The sequence below is a fragment of the Malania oleifera genome, chromosome 5 (assembly GCF_029873635.1).
Source record: "Malania oleifera isolate guangnan ecotype guangnan chromosome 5, ASM2987363v1, whole genome shotgun sequence".
Taxonomy (NCBI): Eukaryota; Viridiplantae; Streptophyta; class Magnoliopsida; order Santalales; family Ximeniaceae; genus Malania; species Malania oleifera.
Genome location: NC_080421.1, coordinates 33,465,494 through 33,482,147, shown reverse-complemented (window position 1 = coordinate 33,482,147; position 16,654 = coordinate 33,465,494). Strand labels below are relative to the sequence as shown.

General features: G+C 34.1%; 1 protein-coding gene across 1 annotated transcript; it reads left to right on the top strand.

Annotated features, from left to right (window-relative positions):
• The first annotated feature begins 13,788 nt into the window (after window positions 1-13,788).
• LOC131155531 (transcription factor DIVARICATA-like) lies at window positions 13,789-15,242 on the top strand. The gene is made up of 2 exons (XM_058108748.1): window positions 13,789-14,289; window positions 14,733-15,242. The coding sequence occupies exons 1-2, from the start codon at window positions 13,982-13,984 to the stop codon at window positions 14,968-14,970; spliced, it is 546 nt and encodes a 181-aa protein (XP_057964731.1). The 5' UTR covers window positions 13,789-13,981; the 3' UTR covers window positions 14,971-15,242.
• The last annotated feature ends 1,412 nt before the right edge of the window (window positions 15,243-16,654 follow it).

Sequence of the window (16,654 nt, the reverse complement as noted above, 5' to 3'; positions counted from 1 at the left end):
TGAGTGAAAACTGATAATATTAAACTTCATTCTAGCATAATCATCGAATGTTTAGAAAGACTCAAATCCATCCCTATAGGAAGCACAAATGACCCATATGCATCACTTTTGTCTACTGAAATATTGAGGCTCTTTTGATATCCTTGAACATTATATCCTGCACTTAAAGTTCTATGATTTGATATGAAATGTTCTTGGGTCATGCACTACATAGCATGTCTTAATATATATACTCTGATGCATCTATAGTCTATAGGGACAACTATACTGATAAGGATAAATATAGTTGATTAATAATCAGTATGGTTGGTTTAAAAGGTTCAAAATGATGGCTTATACTACTAAGCATAATGAAATAATTCTCTATCTGGTATAAGCTATTTATTGCATCTAAGCTATAACTCAAATTGATAGGGGGAGCATTTTAAATTAAAATACTCATCTTATTTTGCTCTCAAATACTTTTAGCTTAGATTTGTTATTGAATCAAGTGTGGCATGTGTTTAAATGAAATGGTTTATTGAAAATCTTAAGCTGAAATATATTAATTTGCCATAGTCATTTGTATTTGTCATATGATCTTGCATATGATTGTTAAATCTTTAGGATCATTATGGTTCTGGTTTTCTGGTCATATTTTAGTATGTACTTAATTGACAAACCATAAAAATTTGTGCTTGCTTGTTTTAAATTAAAGTTTATTTTTCAGCAAGCACCCCCAGTATTTTTTGCAAATATCAAAGGGGGATATATGTTTATATTTATATACATATGTATTTATTTTAATACTTTATGGTAAGAACAAATTTCAAAACTAAAACTTTTCCTCTTGCCTCATTATTATTATATACATATGTTTTTTAAAAAAAAATTGCATAACTGGTTTGGTAACTTCACATAAGAATGCATGCGAACGAGTTAGGCTGTTTTATGCTCAAACCTTCTACCTGTTATCATATGATGTGTGTTTTAAACTCATATCTTCCACGAGTCTTATGATATCTTTCAATTGAAATGGTTTGTGCATATTTATGGTCTAATTCTGTTTTCATGTCATTTAAATTTTTAAATAACTAGTTATATAGTTTCTATGTTTAATTGTTAAACCTGTCATTGCTTTATATGTTATGAATTTGTTTGTGGTATGAAATGCACAGCTATCATATCTCTTGCATATTGGTAATTATGTTTTTTTTTAATACTGGATTGTTTGAGTAAGTAGTTGTGGATATATTGTTAATATATTACTCAAACAGGTCACTTGTATACAAAGATTTTTAGGAAATGCTCTACTTTCAAATAGTATGCTGCCGAATTTTCTTAAATTTTTTCCATACCATATCTTGTATATGAATGATTTTTTTTATTTGCCTATATATAATTAAATGTTTATCTAGACCCTTTTTGCTATTACCAAAAGGGGGAGAAGTAGGAGTGTATTTGTCATCATAAAAAAAGGGGAGATTGTTGAGCCTATGAGTCAAATTCGGTTTTGATAATGACAAATACTCTTTGTATTTGATGGTTTTCAAGTTTGTGTGCAAGATCATACTAACTGGATTATATTGATTGCATGCGACAACTCGAAGAAGAATGAAGACCCCAGCATATTTGTTTATTGTAATTCCTTTTATTAGGTCTGTAATAGTAATTAGGACAAAAGATCTGCAATAATTATCTACATATCATGCATATAGAATAAATTGTAAGCTCAAAAGGGCCTAAAATGACCTTAGGACCCACATGCATGCAAAAACAAACGTGCTTATATGAATAGGGTTATTGTATAAGGGGATTAGAACCGAAATGCATTAAAAATGCATGTTCGGTTGACCGAACCAGAATGTATAAGATCATTCGGTTGACCAAACCGATCAAAGGTCAATGATTTGACCATAGTACGGTTGATCGAACCTTGCCAAGTTCATACAGTTTGGTTGACTAAACTCCCACCGGGTCAACGGTTTGACTCCTCGATCGACCGACCAAAAATGTGAACCAACTACCTGTTCGACCGAACCACCACGTGGGAAATGCCAACCGCCCGGTCGATCAAACCTCCTAGTTCAAAATGACATGGTCAACTGAACTACGCAGATTTGGAAAATCACCTTTAAACAATACATATATGGTCGGCTAAACTCTCAATTCATTTCTTGCACTTTCGACCGAACTCTGTCACTTGGTCAACCGAACCTTAAGTTCGGTCGACCGATGCTGTCAGGTTGGACAATTTTTTTACCCGAGGTTAAAAATTTTTAAACGGGGTTAACTTTGCTAAATTATTTTAAAACAATCCTAATAATACCATATATGTCCTAAACGGTCATAATTTGGCCTTGGTCTATAAATATGAGTTCATTTGTGAGGATTAGCAAAAATCATTATAAAAAATCCTCTCTATTTCCAAAAGTTCATATTGCCCATTTTACCTCAAAACACTCTCAAATCTTTATTCCCTTGATATATCTTAGCTTTGTGAGAGTTCTATATTGGGTTATTAATTAGTATAGATTGCTTATACTCCCATTTGCTTGGCTTGATTGTTTGATATTATTTTGGGGAGTTTTTCAAAGTTTGTCCCACATATTTGAATATAATAAATCTTGTGTTGGGATAAACTAATAGGCTTGAGGATCTTTGCATTGTCATTACAAGATTCCTATGGCTTGATTTTGTTGTGTAATATATTTTCTACAAGTTACAATATTTTCAAAATACTCTTGTGCTCATTTCATTGAAGGAAATCTTTTGAGATAGTTTGATTATCTGATTAGCATCTTTGAAACCCTGATTTTTTATGAAGATTTGATATAACTTGTTTCAAAATATAGCTTTTTTAGAACACTCTTGAATATTATAGTGATCACATTTTGTTGAGTTTTGTTTGCACAAATATTCACATCATTGAGCTTACATTTACCTATATAGTTTATGTGCATTTGATTGATTAGATTGGTACATAATATGCTTAGTTAAGAAGCATACTTGTTGTACGCAAATTTAGTGAGAAATCTGGTGTATTCCAGGCATAGCCTGAGGGGGCAGTAATCTAGTTTGGTAAGGATTGGTTGTAAAGGTAGGGGTTAGCCCTGTGAATTTGACCTAGGGCCTTCTCTGCCCTGCAAGGAAAATTTGTAAAGGTTGAGGTTAGCCCTGTGCTAATTGACCTTGTTGTATTAGGTGCCGCTCCACCCATGAAGTGAGCCTTAGTGGAATCCTTGTACTTGTGAGCCAAGGCGAGGACATAGGTATAGTTGGCTGAACCTCGATAACATATCCAGTGTCATTCTTTTTTCCTGGTCTATTTAATTTTTTGCAGTTATTTGTTATATTTCAAATTCTGTGAATGCTTGGGAAATATTGAGACTGTGTTAGTTGTTTAAATATTTGCTCTGTTATATATCTGCCTTATTAGGGAACGCTTAGACAAACCTAGGTGTAGTTATACTGTTGTTGGATTAGATAAACCTGGGAAGAATTTTTAAATCTCCAATTCACCCCCCCCCCCTCCCCCCATCTTGGGAATACACAAATTCCAACATGAGTTATACATGCAACATTATCTTCATATAAAACTGTTGTAATATCCTTGATTGATTGAAGGCCACAAATTTCTTGGATATGAGAAATCATTGATCTGAGCCACACACATTCTCTACTAGTTTCACGGATAGCTAGTATTTCAGAATGATTGGAGGATGTTGTTGTAATAATATGCTTTACTAATTTCCAAGATATAGCCATTTTTTTGTAAAGAAATACATATCCAGTTTGAGATTTAGTATTATGAGGATCAGATAGATATCCCGCATCTACATATCCAACCAATTGAGATTTGGAATCAAATAAGTAGAATAGACCCAAATCAAATGTGCCTCTCAAATAGCACAGAATGTGCTTAATTTCATTCCAGTGTGTTAGCTTTACTGTGATCTCAAGAGGGGGGGTGAATTGATATTTTTAAAATTTATCTCTTAGGTATTCCTCCTAACCGCAGTATATTCACAAGCCTATGGACAATCTAGTGCAAGTAATATAAATTTATCAGAAATTAAGTAGAGCAGTTTAATTACTCACACAAGCACCAGAAAGCAATAGAGAGAGTGTGACACACATATATGTTATCGAGATTCGGCCAACTACTTATGTCCCCGCCTTGGCTAACCAGCACAAGGATTATCACAATAACTTACTCACTTAAACGAGTGGAGCGACACCTATACAAACCAGGTTAAATTAACACAGGGTTGACCTCAACCTTTACACCAATCCTTACCGGCCTAGATTACCGCCCCCTCAAGCCACACCTGGAATCTCTTAGATATACAATCAAAAGGTACAATGTAAAGGTGCTTTCACGTAAAGCAGATTTGTACCCCAAATGCGCACAATCACAAACACCATAAATGATTTAAGATGTAAGCTCAGTGTGGTCTAGATAGTTCAACTCTCAAAGATTTTTTCTATCAGTGTAGTGAGTACATGAGAGTATCAATAACAATCTGTGTATTTCAAAATGTTTCAATCAAATGTGTTCACACAGAATGCCAAGCAAGCCTCAAGAATATCAATCAGTAGAATATCTCAATCACATGAATATGTATATGCTTTGGATTACAAAATAGATAATCTTTGTATTCAGAAAATGATATATATATACTTGAATAAATATTGCCACAAAGATTAATGTAACAAATACAAATATCTTTTCACAAATAGTTCAATAAAGATTCCACAAGATATTTGAGTAAGTTTGAAAATGTTTTTGCAAACCAAAAACAAATACAAACTTCCAAAGGTATTGCAATAAGAATACAACACTCGGAAGTTCACCACAAGCCTTCTTACGGTAGGCTTATTAGAAAAGCCTCCTAAGAATGCTTAGGTTATGCTCTCGTGAAAATTGATTCAAGCACTCACGAAATAAAAGAGCAAACCTCTAAATGAACACACTCAATACACTTACAAATGATTCAAAGAAGTAAAGAAGGTAAGTTTGAGTGGATTTGGAAATAGTATAAGCAGTAGGAAGTATTTAGCTTGAGAGAGAAATATGATTTTTTGTTTTTGCTAATCGATGCTTAATTCTCTCAAATGAAAGAGTATATATAAACATACCAGAATTTTTGACCATTGGGGACCTATTAGGAATTATTGGAAAAGTTTAATGACATTTAAAACATTTTAATCCTATTTAAAAATTATTTAACCACGGTAAAAATCAGGGCAACCCGAGAGGTCCGGTCGACCAGAAATGTTTCGGTCGACCAGGTTTCATATGGTTCGGTCGACTAGGGGGATTTTGAACTAAGGGCTCCGTCGACCAAGAAAGGGTGATTTCTTAATTTTCAGAGGTTTAGTCGACCGGCCCATTTTGAACTAGGTGGTTCGGTTGACCAGACAGTTGGGAACTTTCCCGAGGACCCTCGGTCGACCAGGTAGTTGGAGTACAAAAGTTGCTCGGTCAACCAGATGGTCAAAATGTTGACCAGAGAGGCTTTTGGTCGACTGGGGCCTTTTGAACTACCCAGTTCGGTCAACCAGAGCCTTGGTCAACTGTTGACCCAGGCTTGGTTCGGTCGACCAAGGCAGAATGAACTACCTGATTCGGTCAACCGAAAGTGCACAAAGTGTGCATTTTGGTGTCATTTTGAAACATGCAAGCCCTATTCAAGTGCGTAACATACATATGTGCAAATGTGTGTGTCCTAGGGTCACTTGGGGTCCAATTTTGAAGACACCGAAAAAGTCTGGTGTCGATCGACCGAAGGGAAACCCCTAAGGTCATTCTACGGTCACTTTTGGATTTGAGCTTATAAAATAAACCATGCATGTGTTGTGCATGCTTATTACAAACCAAATATCCTAATTACTATTACAAAACAAATAGATATGAAATGCATTACAAAAACAGATTTGATCTTCAACTTTACTTTCTTTTTGTGCTGTCAACGTATCTACTAATATAGACCTGCACATAAACTAGATATTCATTAAATACATGAATATTTGTCATTATCAAAATTGGGCGTAACCTATAAGGTCAACACAGTGCCACTGAGTAGGAGCAGAACTATATCTTGCTAGTAGATTTATAGAAAATGCAATGTCAGGTCTTGTACAATTTTCCAGATACATTAGAGAGCTGATAACACTTAAATATGATACTTCAGGACCAAGTAATTCCTCCCCCTCATCATGAGGTCGAAATGGATCCTTCTTAAAATTAAGTGATCGCACCATCATTGGAGATCCCAAAGGATGAACTTTGTCCATATAGAATTGCCTTAATACCTTTTCGGTATATTTAGATTGATGAACAAGAATTCCGCTATTTACATGTTCAATTTGTAAGCCGAGACAATATTTTGTCTTTCCTAAATCTTTCATCTCAAATTCTGTCATTAAATAATTAGTAGCTTTAGTAAGCTCTTCAGGATTTCCACTAAATTCAAATCATCGACATAAATAGCAATTATAGCAATCCGGATTCTAATCTTTTAATAAAAACACATGGACAAATTGGATCATTTATAAATCCCTCTTTCATAAGGTACTCACTTAATCGATCGTACCACATGCGTCCAGATTGCCTTAGTCCATATAAAAACGTTGGAGTTTAATTGAATATAAATTTTTGGGTTTTGCTTCAATCAATTTAAATCCTTTAGGGATTTTCATATAAATTTCATTATCCAATGATCCATATAGGTATGTTGTTACTACGTCCATAAGATGCATGCTCAGTCGTTCAGTAATTGCTAGCCCAATTAAGAATCTGAAAGTGATTCCATCCATTATGAGAGAATATGTCTCCTCATAATCAATTTCGGATTTCTGCGAGAAACCTTGTGCCACAAACCTTGCTTTATATCGATTAATTTCATTATTTTCATTTCGTTTGCGCACAAATACCCATTTGTATCCAACAAGTTGGACATCTTCTAGTGTCTAGACAATAGGTCTAAAAACTTCTCTTTTTGATAGAGAGTTTAATTCTGATGTAATAGACTCTTTCCATTTTAGCCAATCACTTCTATATCGACATCCATTAACAGATTTAGGTTCAGGATCCTCATTACTTTTGGTAATGTCAGTAGCTACTGTATATGCAAATGTGTTATTGACAACAATTTTATTTCTATACCACATTTCTCCTGTGTCATGACTTGGGATGTCTCTTTATGAGTTTTCCTTTTCAAGAGGTTCCATAATAGGGATTTCAATTCAGGAGAAATGGGTTTGTGAATGCTGAATGAAATATCCACCTCTATAATCTTTTCTGGAATGTTTATAGATTTCAATCTTCTCCTTCTGGGATTTTTACTTTTGCACCAACAGGTCTTTCACGCTTAACTTGTGGTTTGGGTTCATTAGCCAGCTGTTGTCCTTCAGGGAAATCAATATGTGCTGGAATATTTGCAGCAGGTATATATGAGATTTTAGTATGACCATGGTATCTGTAAAAGAATCTGGTAATTGATTTGCAATCCCTTGCAAATGGATAATCTTCTGAACTTCCAAGTTCACTTTGAATTGTGTGAGAATCTAAATGAGATAAACTCATGGCATTCTATGTGATTATATGTTGTGGTTTAGGCACTGATTTAGTTCCCCCTGATGTAGGGAATCCTACTTCATCAAAATAACAATCTTGAAATCGTGCTTTAAACAAATCACCTGTTAAAGGTTCAAGATACCTAATAATAGAAAGGGAATTAAGACCAACATAGATACCAAGCTTATGTCGAGGACCCATTTTAGTTCTTTGAGGAAGGGCAATAGGAACATAAACTACATGACCGAAAATTCTTAAAAGGAATATCAGATTGTTGCCTAGAAACTAATTGCATGGGTGAAAGATTATTGTAAGCAATTAGCCTTATACGAATTAAACATGTAGCATGAAGAATAGTATGTCCCCAAACAGATAAAAACAATTTAGTTCTCATAATTATAGGTCTAGAAATAAGTTGAAATCTCTTAATAAAAGATTTAGCTAAACCATTTGTGTATGGGTATTAGCAATGGAATGTTTAACATCTATTCCAAGTGACATGCAATAGTTATAAAAAATTTTGGACGTAAATTCACCAGTATTATCCAAAAAAATTGATTTAATTGGATAATCAAGAAAATGAGCTTGTAATCAAATCAATTGAGAAAGAAGTCTACCAAATGCAATATTACAAGTAAAAAGTAGAGAAACATGTGACCATCTAGTAGATGCATCACTTAAAACCATAATATATGTAAATGGTCCAGATGGTGGATGTATTGGTCCACATATACCACCATGAATTCTCTATAAGAAACTGGGTAATTCAAGACCTACTTTTGAAACATATGGTTTGACAATTAATTTCCCTTGAGAGTAAGCAACGCACATGAAATGAATTGATAAATAAATCTTTTGGTTCTTTAGTGGATGACCATGTGAATTCTCAATGATTCTTTGCGTCATTACATCTTTGAGATATCCAAGACGATTATGCCAATGTGTAAATAACTTTGGGTCATTACACTTCTGGTACAAGACATTATATGATTCAACTGCTTTAATCTTTATATAATACAATCGAGAAGATAAAATTGGCAGCTTTTTAAAAATTTGTTTCTTCCAAGAAACAATAGAAGTAATATAAAGGAATTATTTACTGTCTTCATTTGTAGTGTTGGAATTGGTGTATTCCCAAGAGGAGGGGTGAATTGGGTATTAAAAATTTAGTCCTAGGTTCAATGTCCAGTAGCAGTATAACACAACCTAGGGTCTATCTATGCAATCCTAAATGCGCAGATAAATATAATATACAGAAATTAAATCATGCGCAATATTTACAGTCTAATGAAAATAACATAAATGTATAATAAATAAATTGCGGAATAAAGTGCACACATGATATGCTATCAAGGTTCGGCCAATACTACCTATGTCCCCGCCTCAACTCACAAGCCCGAGGATTCGACTAATGCTCACTTAACGGGTGAAGCGGCACCGATTACAACCAGGTCAAATTTCTAGTGCTGACCTCAACCTTTACAAACTCTCCTTACAGAGCGAAGAACGCCCTAACAACTGATCCTTATAAGCTAGATCGATACCCCCTCAGGCCACGCCTGGAATACAATCAATGAATATCAAATTTGGGTATAATTTAAATGCTTCTACACAAGCAGATATGTACCGATACGCACAAGAAATAATCAATGCACTTCCAAAAGATAAGAGCTATAAGCTTAGTGCAAATATGTGAAATAACACTCTAGGTAATGCCAATAATCAATCAAGTGTGAGAGTGTATTATCAATCTATCTGTGAAACAATATATAAATATATATCAACCACAAATAGGGTTTCAAAGATTTCCAAATATATAACCAAAATATTTCAAAATGATTTTCTCAAAGTTTAAGCACAAGAGATATTTTCAAAGCAAGCCTGTCAAAAAGTTTTCTACAAAACACAAGACAAGCTTAAGAGTCGTGCAATAAACAACGCAAAGACTCATTAACTAATAAAAAGTTTTCCCCACAAAATGAATATTAATTAACTCAAGGGGGAAAGCTTTTGGGCTTAACTCTCAATAAAAAATCAACAAGAAATTTGTGAGTATGAGAGTTTGAGCAATAGTAGGACTTGTAGGATCACTTAGAATACTCTCACTCAAAAATATTTTGCCATAGGATGAGTAGGGGAAAAGTATATGACTTATGTGTGAAGAAAATGCTCTCAAAATTTCAGAGGAAATCTTTCTTAATCAAATTGCTAATTTAGTGCTAATCAAACCAAATGAGGGAGTATATAAAAACACTCCAAAAAATATAACCGTTCGGGACTCATTCGGTATTTTTGAAAAAGTTTAAGTAAGCTTAATAAAAACTTTAACCTCAGTAAAAATCAAGCAACCCAAGAGTTTCGGGTGACCATATTTGAGATTCGATCCACCATATCACTAATTTCAATCGACCGTGGCATTTTTGAATAAAGGTTTTGGTCGACCGTATTAAGGCGGTTTTGAACCCTTTAGGATTCGGTCCACTAGGGCAAATTCGGCTGACCATATTTTGATGTTAGGTCGACCAGGTCAGATTTAAATTAGTGGTTCAGTTGACCAGGTTGTTGGGAGTAATCGATGTATCAATTCGGTCGACCGTATAGTGCAAGTTCATTTCAAATTGGTCGACCAAATAGTCAACATGTTGACTCTTGTAGGTTTGGTCGACCGAGGCTTCTATGTAGGTTTGGGTTTGGTCGACCGAAAACACTTAAAGTGTGCATTTAAGTCCTTATTTTCATTTGAAGTTACCCCTATTTACATAATTATAACTTCTAAGTTATAAGGGACTTTTCATGTGATGTTTAGGGACCTATGATTAGTCTACGGTCTAGGCTTTTCAAGTAAGCCTACAAAACCTAGCGTCGGTCGACCGAATTCTTTCTATGGTCATTTGTTTCCCTATGGTCAATCTACGGTCATGTTGAGCTTATATTCCTACCATGCATGTCATGCATTAATTATTACCGACCAAAATATAATAAATGCATTTACAAATGAAGCACAAACAAGTCTTCTTCTTTTGTTCTTCATTTTCCCATTGAATATGCCAAGAGTATGATCTTTAAGTTCCTTAGGCTTCCATAAATCCACTCTCATGTGTGTGTTGCATTATAAACCTGCTCACAAACTAGATACACACATAAGATTCTTGTGTTTTGTCAGCATCAAAATTAGAGATTGGGCTCAAAAAGTCAACATGTAGTTTCAATGTGATATCTATTAAGCCTTAAATATTTAAAGCTTAACAGATTTCTTTTGGATTCGTTAGAATAGAAAGTTTCATCAATTTGTAATAAAGTACCATTAGGTAACTTTATATTAGCTCTTCCCAAGCCTTTAATCAAATTTGTAGAACTAGATATTGTATTAACATTTGTTGAAGATATATTCAAGTAAAGGAAATATTTCTTATCTCGAAGAATTATGTGCGTTGTAGTATTGTTAGTTAAACAAACTTCTTCCAAAGACATCTTGGAATCAATCAAAACTTTAAGACAATTCACACTACAACAAATATTTTACAAACTCATTACTATAATTGATTAAAATACAATAGTACTTACTATCTATCTTAAAATATTATATCATTATTTTCATTTGGATTTACAAGGAAATCAGCAATATCAAGATTAATAGAGTTGGATGGTCCAGTATTAAGATATATTGGAACAACATTATTAGAAAATTTTGTTTCAACCTCTTTACTTTTTTTCTTTTTCTTTTATAGATGCTTGGTATAGATCTACGAAGTTCCTGAGCATACAACCGGTATGCGACTAATGACATTTTCCTCCGCATCTGTAACATTTAGTTTCATGCTGCTTGGGTTGCTGATTTTGATCATTTACTCGCTTCTGGGGGTCATCCCTCTTCTGGGGGATTACAACCTCACGTTGATTCCAGTGATTATTTCAACCATGCCTACGACCATGCATGCGACCTCGTCCTCAACCACAAGATGTATTCATATTCACTTCAGGGAATGAGGTTGAAGCAGTTGGACGAGTTTGATGATTTTTCATCAAAAACTTGTTATTTGGCTTAGTGACAAGAAGACATGACATAAGTTCAGTAAATTTAGTAAATTTTCTTTCCCTATATTGTTGTTGTAGGAGCATATTAGTTGGATGGAAAGTAGTAAAAGTTTTTTCTAGCATGTCTTCATCAGTAATATTTTCACCAAATAATTTTAGCTTTGAACTAATCTTATGCAGGACTGAGTTATATTCACCGACTGTTTTAAAATCTTGCAACCTTAGGTGCAACCATTTATATCAAGCTTTTGGTAAAATTACAGTTTTCTAGATCCTTTAAATTTTTTCATAGGATAAGTGGGTCTTTAACAGTGAGGTATTCAGTCTTTAATTCTATCTAAATGATGACGGAGGAAGATCATAACTTTTGCGCGATCTTGTAGGGACGCGGTATTTCTATTTAAAATAGTATTTCCCAAGTTCATTGCATTTAGATGGATATCAACATCGAGAATCCATGATAAATAATTGTTGCATTTGATATCAAGGGGAACAAATTCAACCTTGCTTAGGTTCGACATCTGAATAAATTAACAATAATAAAATAATTTAGGAAACAAAATGTAAAAATTAAAATAAAACTTAGATAATAATATAATATTATTTCCACCCTTTTGTGGTACTTAAATATGTTTTTTGAGGAACATTATTTTATTTTTCTCAATTAGTACTTTTCAGGGGCATGATTCCAGTTTTTCGATATTAAATTGGGCAATAATTTACCACCTCTTTTGAAGGTTAAATATACTACCACATATGGATGATAAATGCTTCACCTATTTAGGAGGTCGAATTTAACATCTTTTTGTGAGATTAAAAAAATATACTCTCTTCAGGAGGTAAATATTTACTATTCCTTCTGGATATTAGATACATAGCCTCTTCAAAAGATATATCTCTTCGAGAGATTAAATATGTAGACGAGAAATTTAAATATATTGTCACCTCAGGAGGACTATCGCTTCGAGTTATATATAAGATTTAAATATATATAACCTCTTCAGGAAAACTATTTTACCTTCTCTTCTGGAAATTGATAGTTTAAATATATATATATATATATATATATATATATATATATGTATGTATGTATGTATATTGGTTTTACAAAAATAAAATCGTCCGTTAAGGCGGCATAAACATACGAAAATATATCAGTCAATTAGAGTCTCGTAAATTAAATAAGAATTAAAGAAATATGCTAGTTGGTTAAAATCTCATGTTGATAACGTGTTATAAAAGATGCAGAAAATAAATAGAGACGAGACAGAAATTTTACGTGCTTCGGCTACGCCTACTCCACGAGCGCAAAACTTCACTTTCACAAGAGGAATTACAATATGATATGAAACCAATCTTGTACCAGATATCTCTATCTTCTTTTTATCACTTCTCTTATCCTCACTATATGTCTACTTATATGGAAGCATCAAATATTTGTCCCGAATGAAAATGGCAATATGAATAGTTAAGCATTTATTGGAGAGAAAATTTAGAGGGTGGAAAATGGGGTGACATATATTTTATTAAAATAAACATATGGGGTAGCCTCCAGGGCGTGGCTCAGGTGGTCGAGCGGATGCCGGGAGTGCCTTTCACTTGGTCAGGGATTTCTCCCCTTTCGGGTTCGATTCCTCCTCTGGGCTCCTACTTTACCCTCCTCGTGGTGATGTGGGGCTGGATCCACGGGGCGTGGGATTAGTCACGACCGGTGCGGCGGACCGTAAAACGGACGTCGTTAACGGTTGTGGACACCCGGCGATATTCAAAAAATAAAAAAAATAAATAAATAATAAATAAAACATATGGGGTAGGTTCACATGAGACATGAATTAGTGCAAATATATGAGACAGGTTTATATTTGACATGAGAGATATCCATTTATATTTCATAATATGACATGGTTTTTTTATTATAATATGTTATTAAATATTTACTTTTTCTTTTAAATGAAAAATTAAAAATAAATATAAAACAAATATAGTTGTCGTAAATTGACGACAAATTTGTCATGTTATATACTTTTAAATTTTTAATAACAAAAAGTTAATATGGATGGAGATACTGAAATAAATTTAAAGGTTCAAAAATATTTTAAAAAATTAAAATTTAAGGGATCTAATAAAAAATCAAAATAAAAAAAAAAAAAGGCGAAAATCCAACGTAACAAAAAACGTGTTGAAAGAATGCACTGAGTTGGCATTCCCAAAATGAAACCAAATTCCGAAACAGAATCTCTCTCTCTCTCTTAAATGCCGTTCAAGTATGAGAATCCCGCAAAAGTCTTTAATTTTCCCACCAAACACAGATGTCAAATCCCCAAAAAACTTGATTTCTCAGAAGGAAGAGAAGGATTGGGAAAGGAATCGAGGGTGATCTGAGCTATGAGTGGCGGAAATCCGTCGGCGCCGGCTCAGTCATCTTGGACTTGGGTGGAGAACAAGGTATTTGAGCAGGGCCTCGTGCAGTTCCCCGATGAAACGCCGGACCGGTGGAACAAGATCGCCGGGCTTCTGCCGGACAAGTCGCCGGCGGAGGTGCAGCAACACTTCGAGGCATTGCTACACGACGTGAATCTGATCGAATCAGGCCAGATCGAAGTCCCCTGTTACGCGGATTTACCGCCGGTGATGTCGGACCCGGCAGCGAAGTCCAAAAAGAAAGCGAGTCCCTGGTCGAAAGAAGAGCACAGGTAATTCATTTTTCGGAAAATAACGGGGTTCTGTTATTGCTGCGATGTTTTTGTTTTTGTTTTTTTTTTTTTTTTTGGTTAATTAGTTACTTCTTTTTTTCATTCGAGAAGTTTCCTGCATTTGATTATCCAAAAATCAAGTAAACTTCATACCTCAAAATTGATAATGAAAATTGTTCACACCGTAAAATTTTCTTTTTGATGCAACCTATAATGTGTGGTGTTATGAATTTCAATTTAGGAAATTTAATTGAAAAATTAATAATTCAAAATAAATGAATAAAATTTGTTTGCAGCTGAAAATTTTATTTAAAAAAAAAAAAAAACAAAAGCAAGCTGGGGCGAACTGAGAAGAATAAATCAACTGATGATCTATGAAATTCAGAACTTATGGTATGTTTAATTTGTAATGTGAATGGATTTTAATTTGGCAATGAGTACAGGTTGTTTCTGCATGGTCTTGACATTTACGGGAAGGGAGATTGGAGGAGCATCTCAAGGTACGCAGTGGTTTCAAGAACTCCAACCCAAGTGGCCAGCCATGCCCAGAAATACTTCATTCGCAAGAACGCCAAGAAGAATGAGAGGATGAGGTCCAGCATCCACGACGTCACCATCGACTGCAGCCTCCGCGCTCAGCCGCCGTCGCCGGCGCAGGCATTTCAGTGTTCACCCCCCTAAACCTGTTTCCCTGCGGCTTCCTTTGTCGCAATGATGGTAGTAGGATAGTTTTTTTTTTTTTCTGTATGGTGATCCAATCCTGTTCATTTTGCCATGGGATTTCATTGTATAGCAGTATTTTTTTTTTTTTTTTCTTTAGATTTTTTCGTTTTCTCTAGATATGTTTTTGGTAGTCTTTCCATCAATGATTTAATTTTTGGTATGTCTGAATAAATATTTTTATGATCGTGGTCATTTAAATGCACATGGTAATAAAGTTATAGTGGATGTCAGAGTTATCTTAGATAGTGTTTTTCTTTTTTTTTAAACTAGTTACCTAAATAGGAGAAAACACATATAATGTGGCGCCCCAAACCGATAGGGTCAGGAGTGCTATTTTTTATACATATATCTCTGATACCATCATTATAACAACCCGAACTTGAAGTGGGATACTGGGTACACCTGTCGATAATTCATTTAAAACATGCAACAAAAATACTTCATACCACAAAAATTATATCAGAGTACTAAATCTTCGCATAATTATTCATATATTTCCAATCATCCATAATACATCTCAAATAAACAAAACATATCTATATACACATATATACATGTCAGTGTCTCCCATACACTTACTTTTAACAACACTATCTAATCCCGCCCCGAAGCTCCCTAAGTTCAGCTCCCTAGATTTCCTAAAATGTTAAAAGTTATTGGGATGAGACACTTTTTCAGTAAGACGGAATATATTTTCACTAGTGTATGACAACATGAGTTTTAGTGTAATAAACGTATCCATTAAATAATTAACTTTAACTGAGAAATCATGTAAAACTGTGCTCACATCTATACATTTAAAAATACATACTTTCTTTTCAAAAACATGCTTTGGTTCAATAATTTTTCTGTTTACGTAAATCATCATATACATACATAAAAGAATTCCTCTTAATGGACATTCATATATCATCATGTAATAACCCCACATGATCGGGTTATGCGGTCCGAAGACTAAACTCAGTCATGGCTGGCCTACCACCAGACTAAGTCAAACATAATCGTTTGTAAGTATGATTGGCCTACCCAGCCTGATCCGGACTCCAGGTGGGTACTCTACTCTTCTCGGGCCCAATCGACTATCCAACCGCCTACACTTTCACAATAGTGTGGCTGCACTGGCATGTCATATTAGCAACGGTACCGTGCTCTTAACAAAATTGGTCCATTAGGGTTCTTATACCATATAGTACCATTTATAATATAAAACAGTAACATGATCTCATTTCACAATTCAGTATAAAACTGCCAAAATATATCTCAGTATAAAACCGTCATAATATATCTCAATATAAAAATGTCATATCATAATCAGTATAAAGTTGTTATATCATAATGATCATATCGTGTCTCAGAATAAAACTATAATATCATAATCGGTATAAAATCATCATATCATAGCTATCATATCGTATCTTAGTTTAAAACTGCCATTTCATAACTGTCATTTCATATTTATTCCTTATGCCACACAATTTGAGTGATACTTTATAATGTAATTAATTGCCCAAGAAAAATATATTTCGCTGAAAAACAAGGGTATGATCATCTCCATAATTTTATATAACTCAAAATACATGTGTTAGACCAAGTAGTTAAGGGTCCTTCATTCCTACTATGTTTTGATGACAACAACTCATTA

Excerpts from the sequence above, each read along its gene's own strand:
- LOC131155531 (XM_058108748.1), top strand. The coding sequence starts at position 13,982 with ATGAGTGGCGGAAATCCGTCGGCGCCGGCTCAGTCATCTTGGACTTGG. Across the intron at positions 14,290-14,732 it reads TGGTCGAAAGAAGAGCACAG|GTTGTTTCTGCATGGTCTTG; the intron begins GTAATTCATTTT and ends CAATGAGTACAG.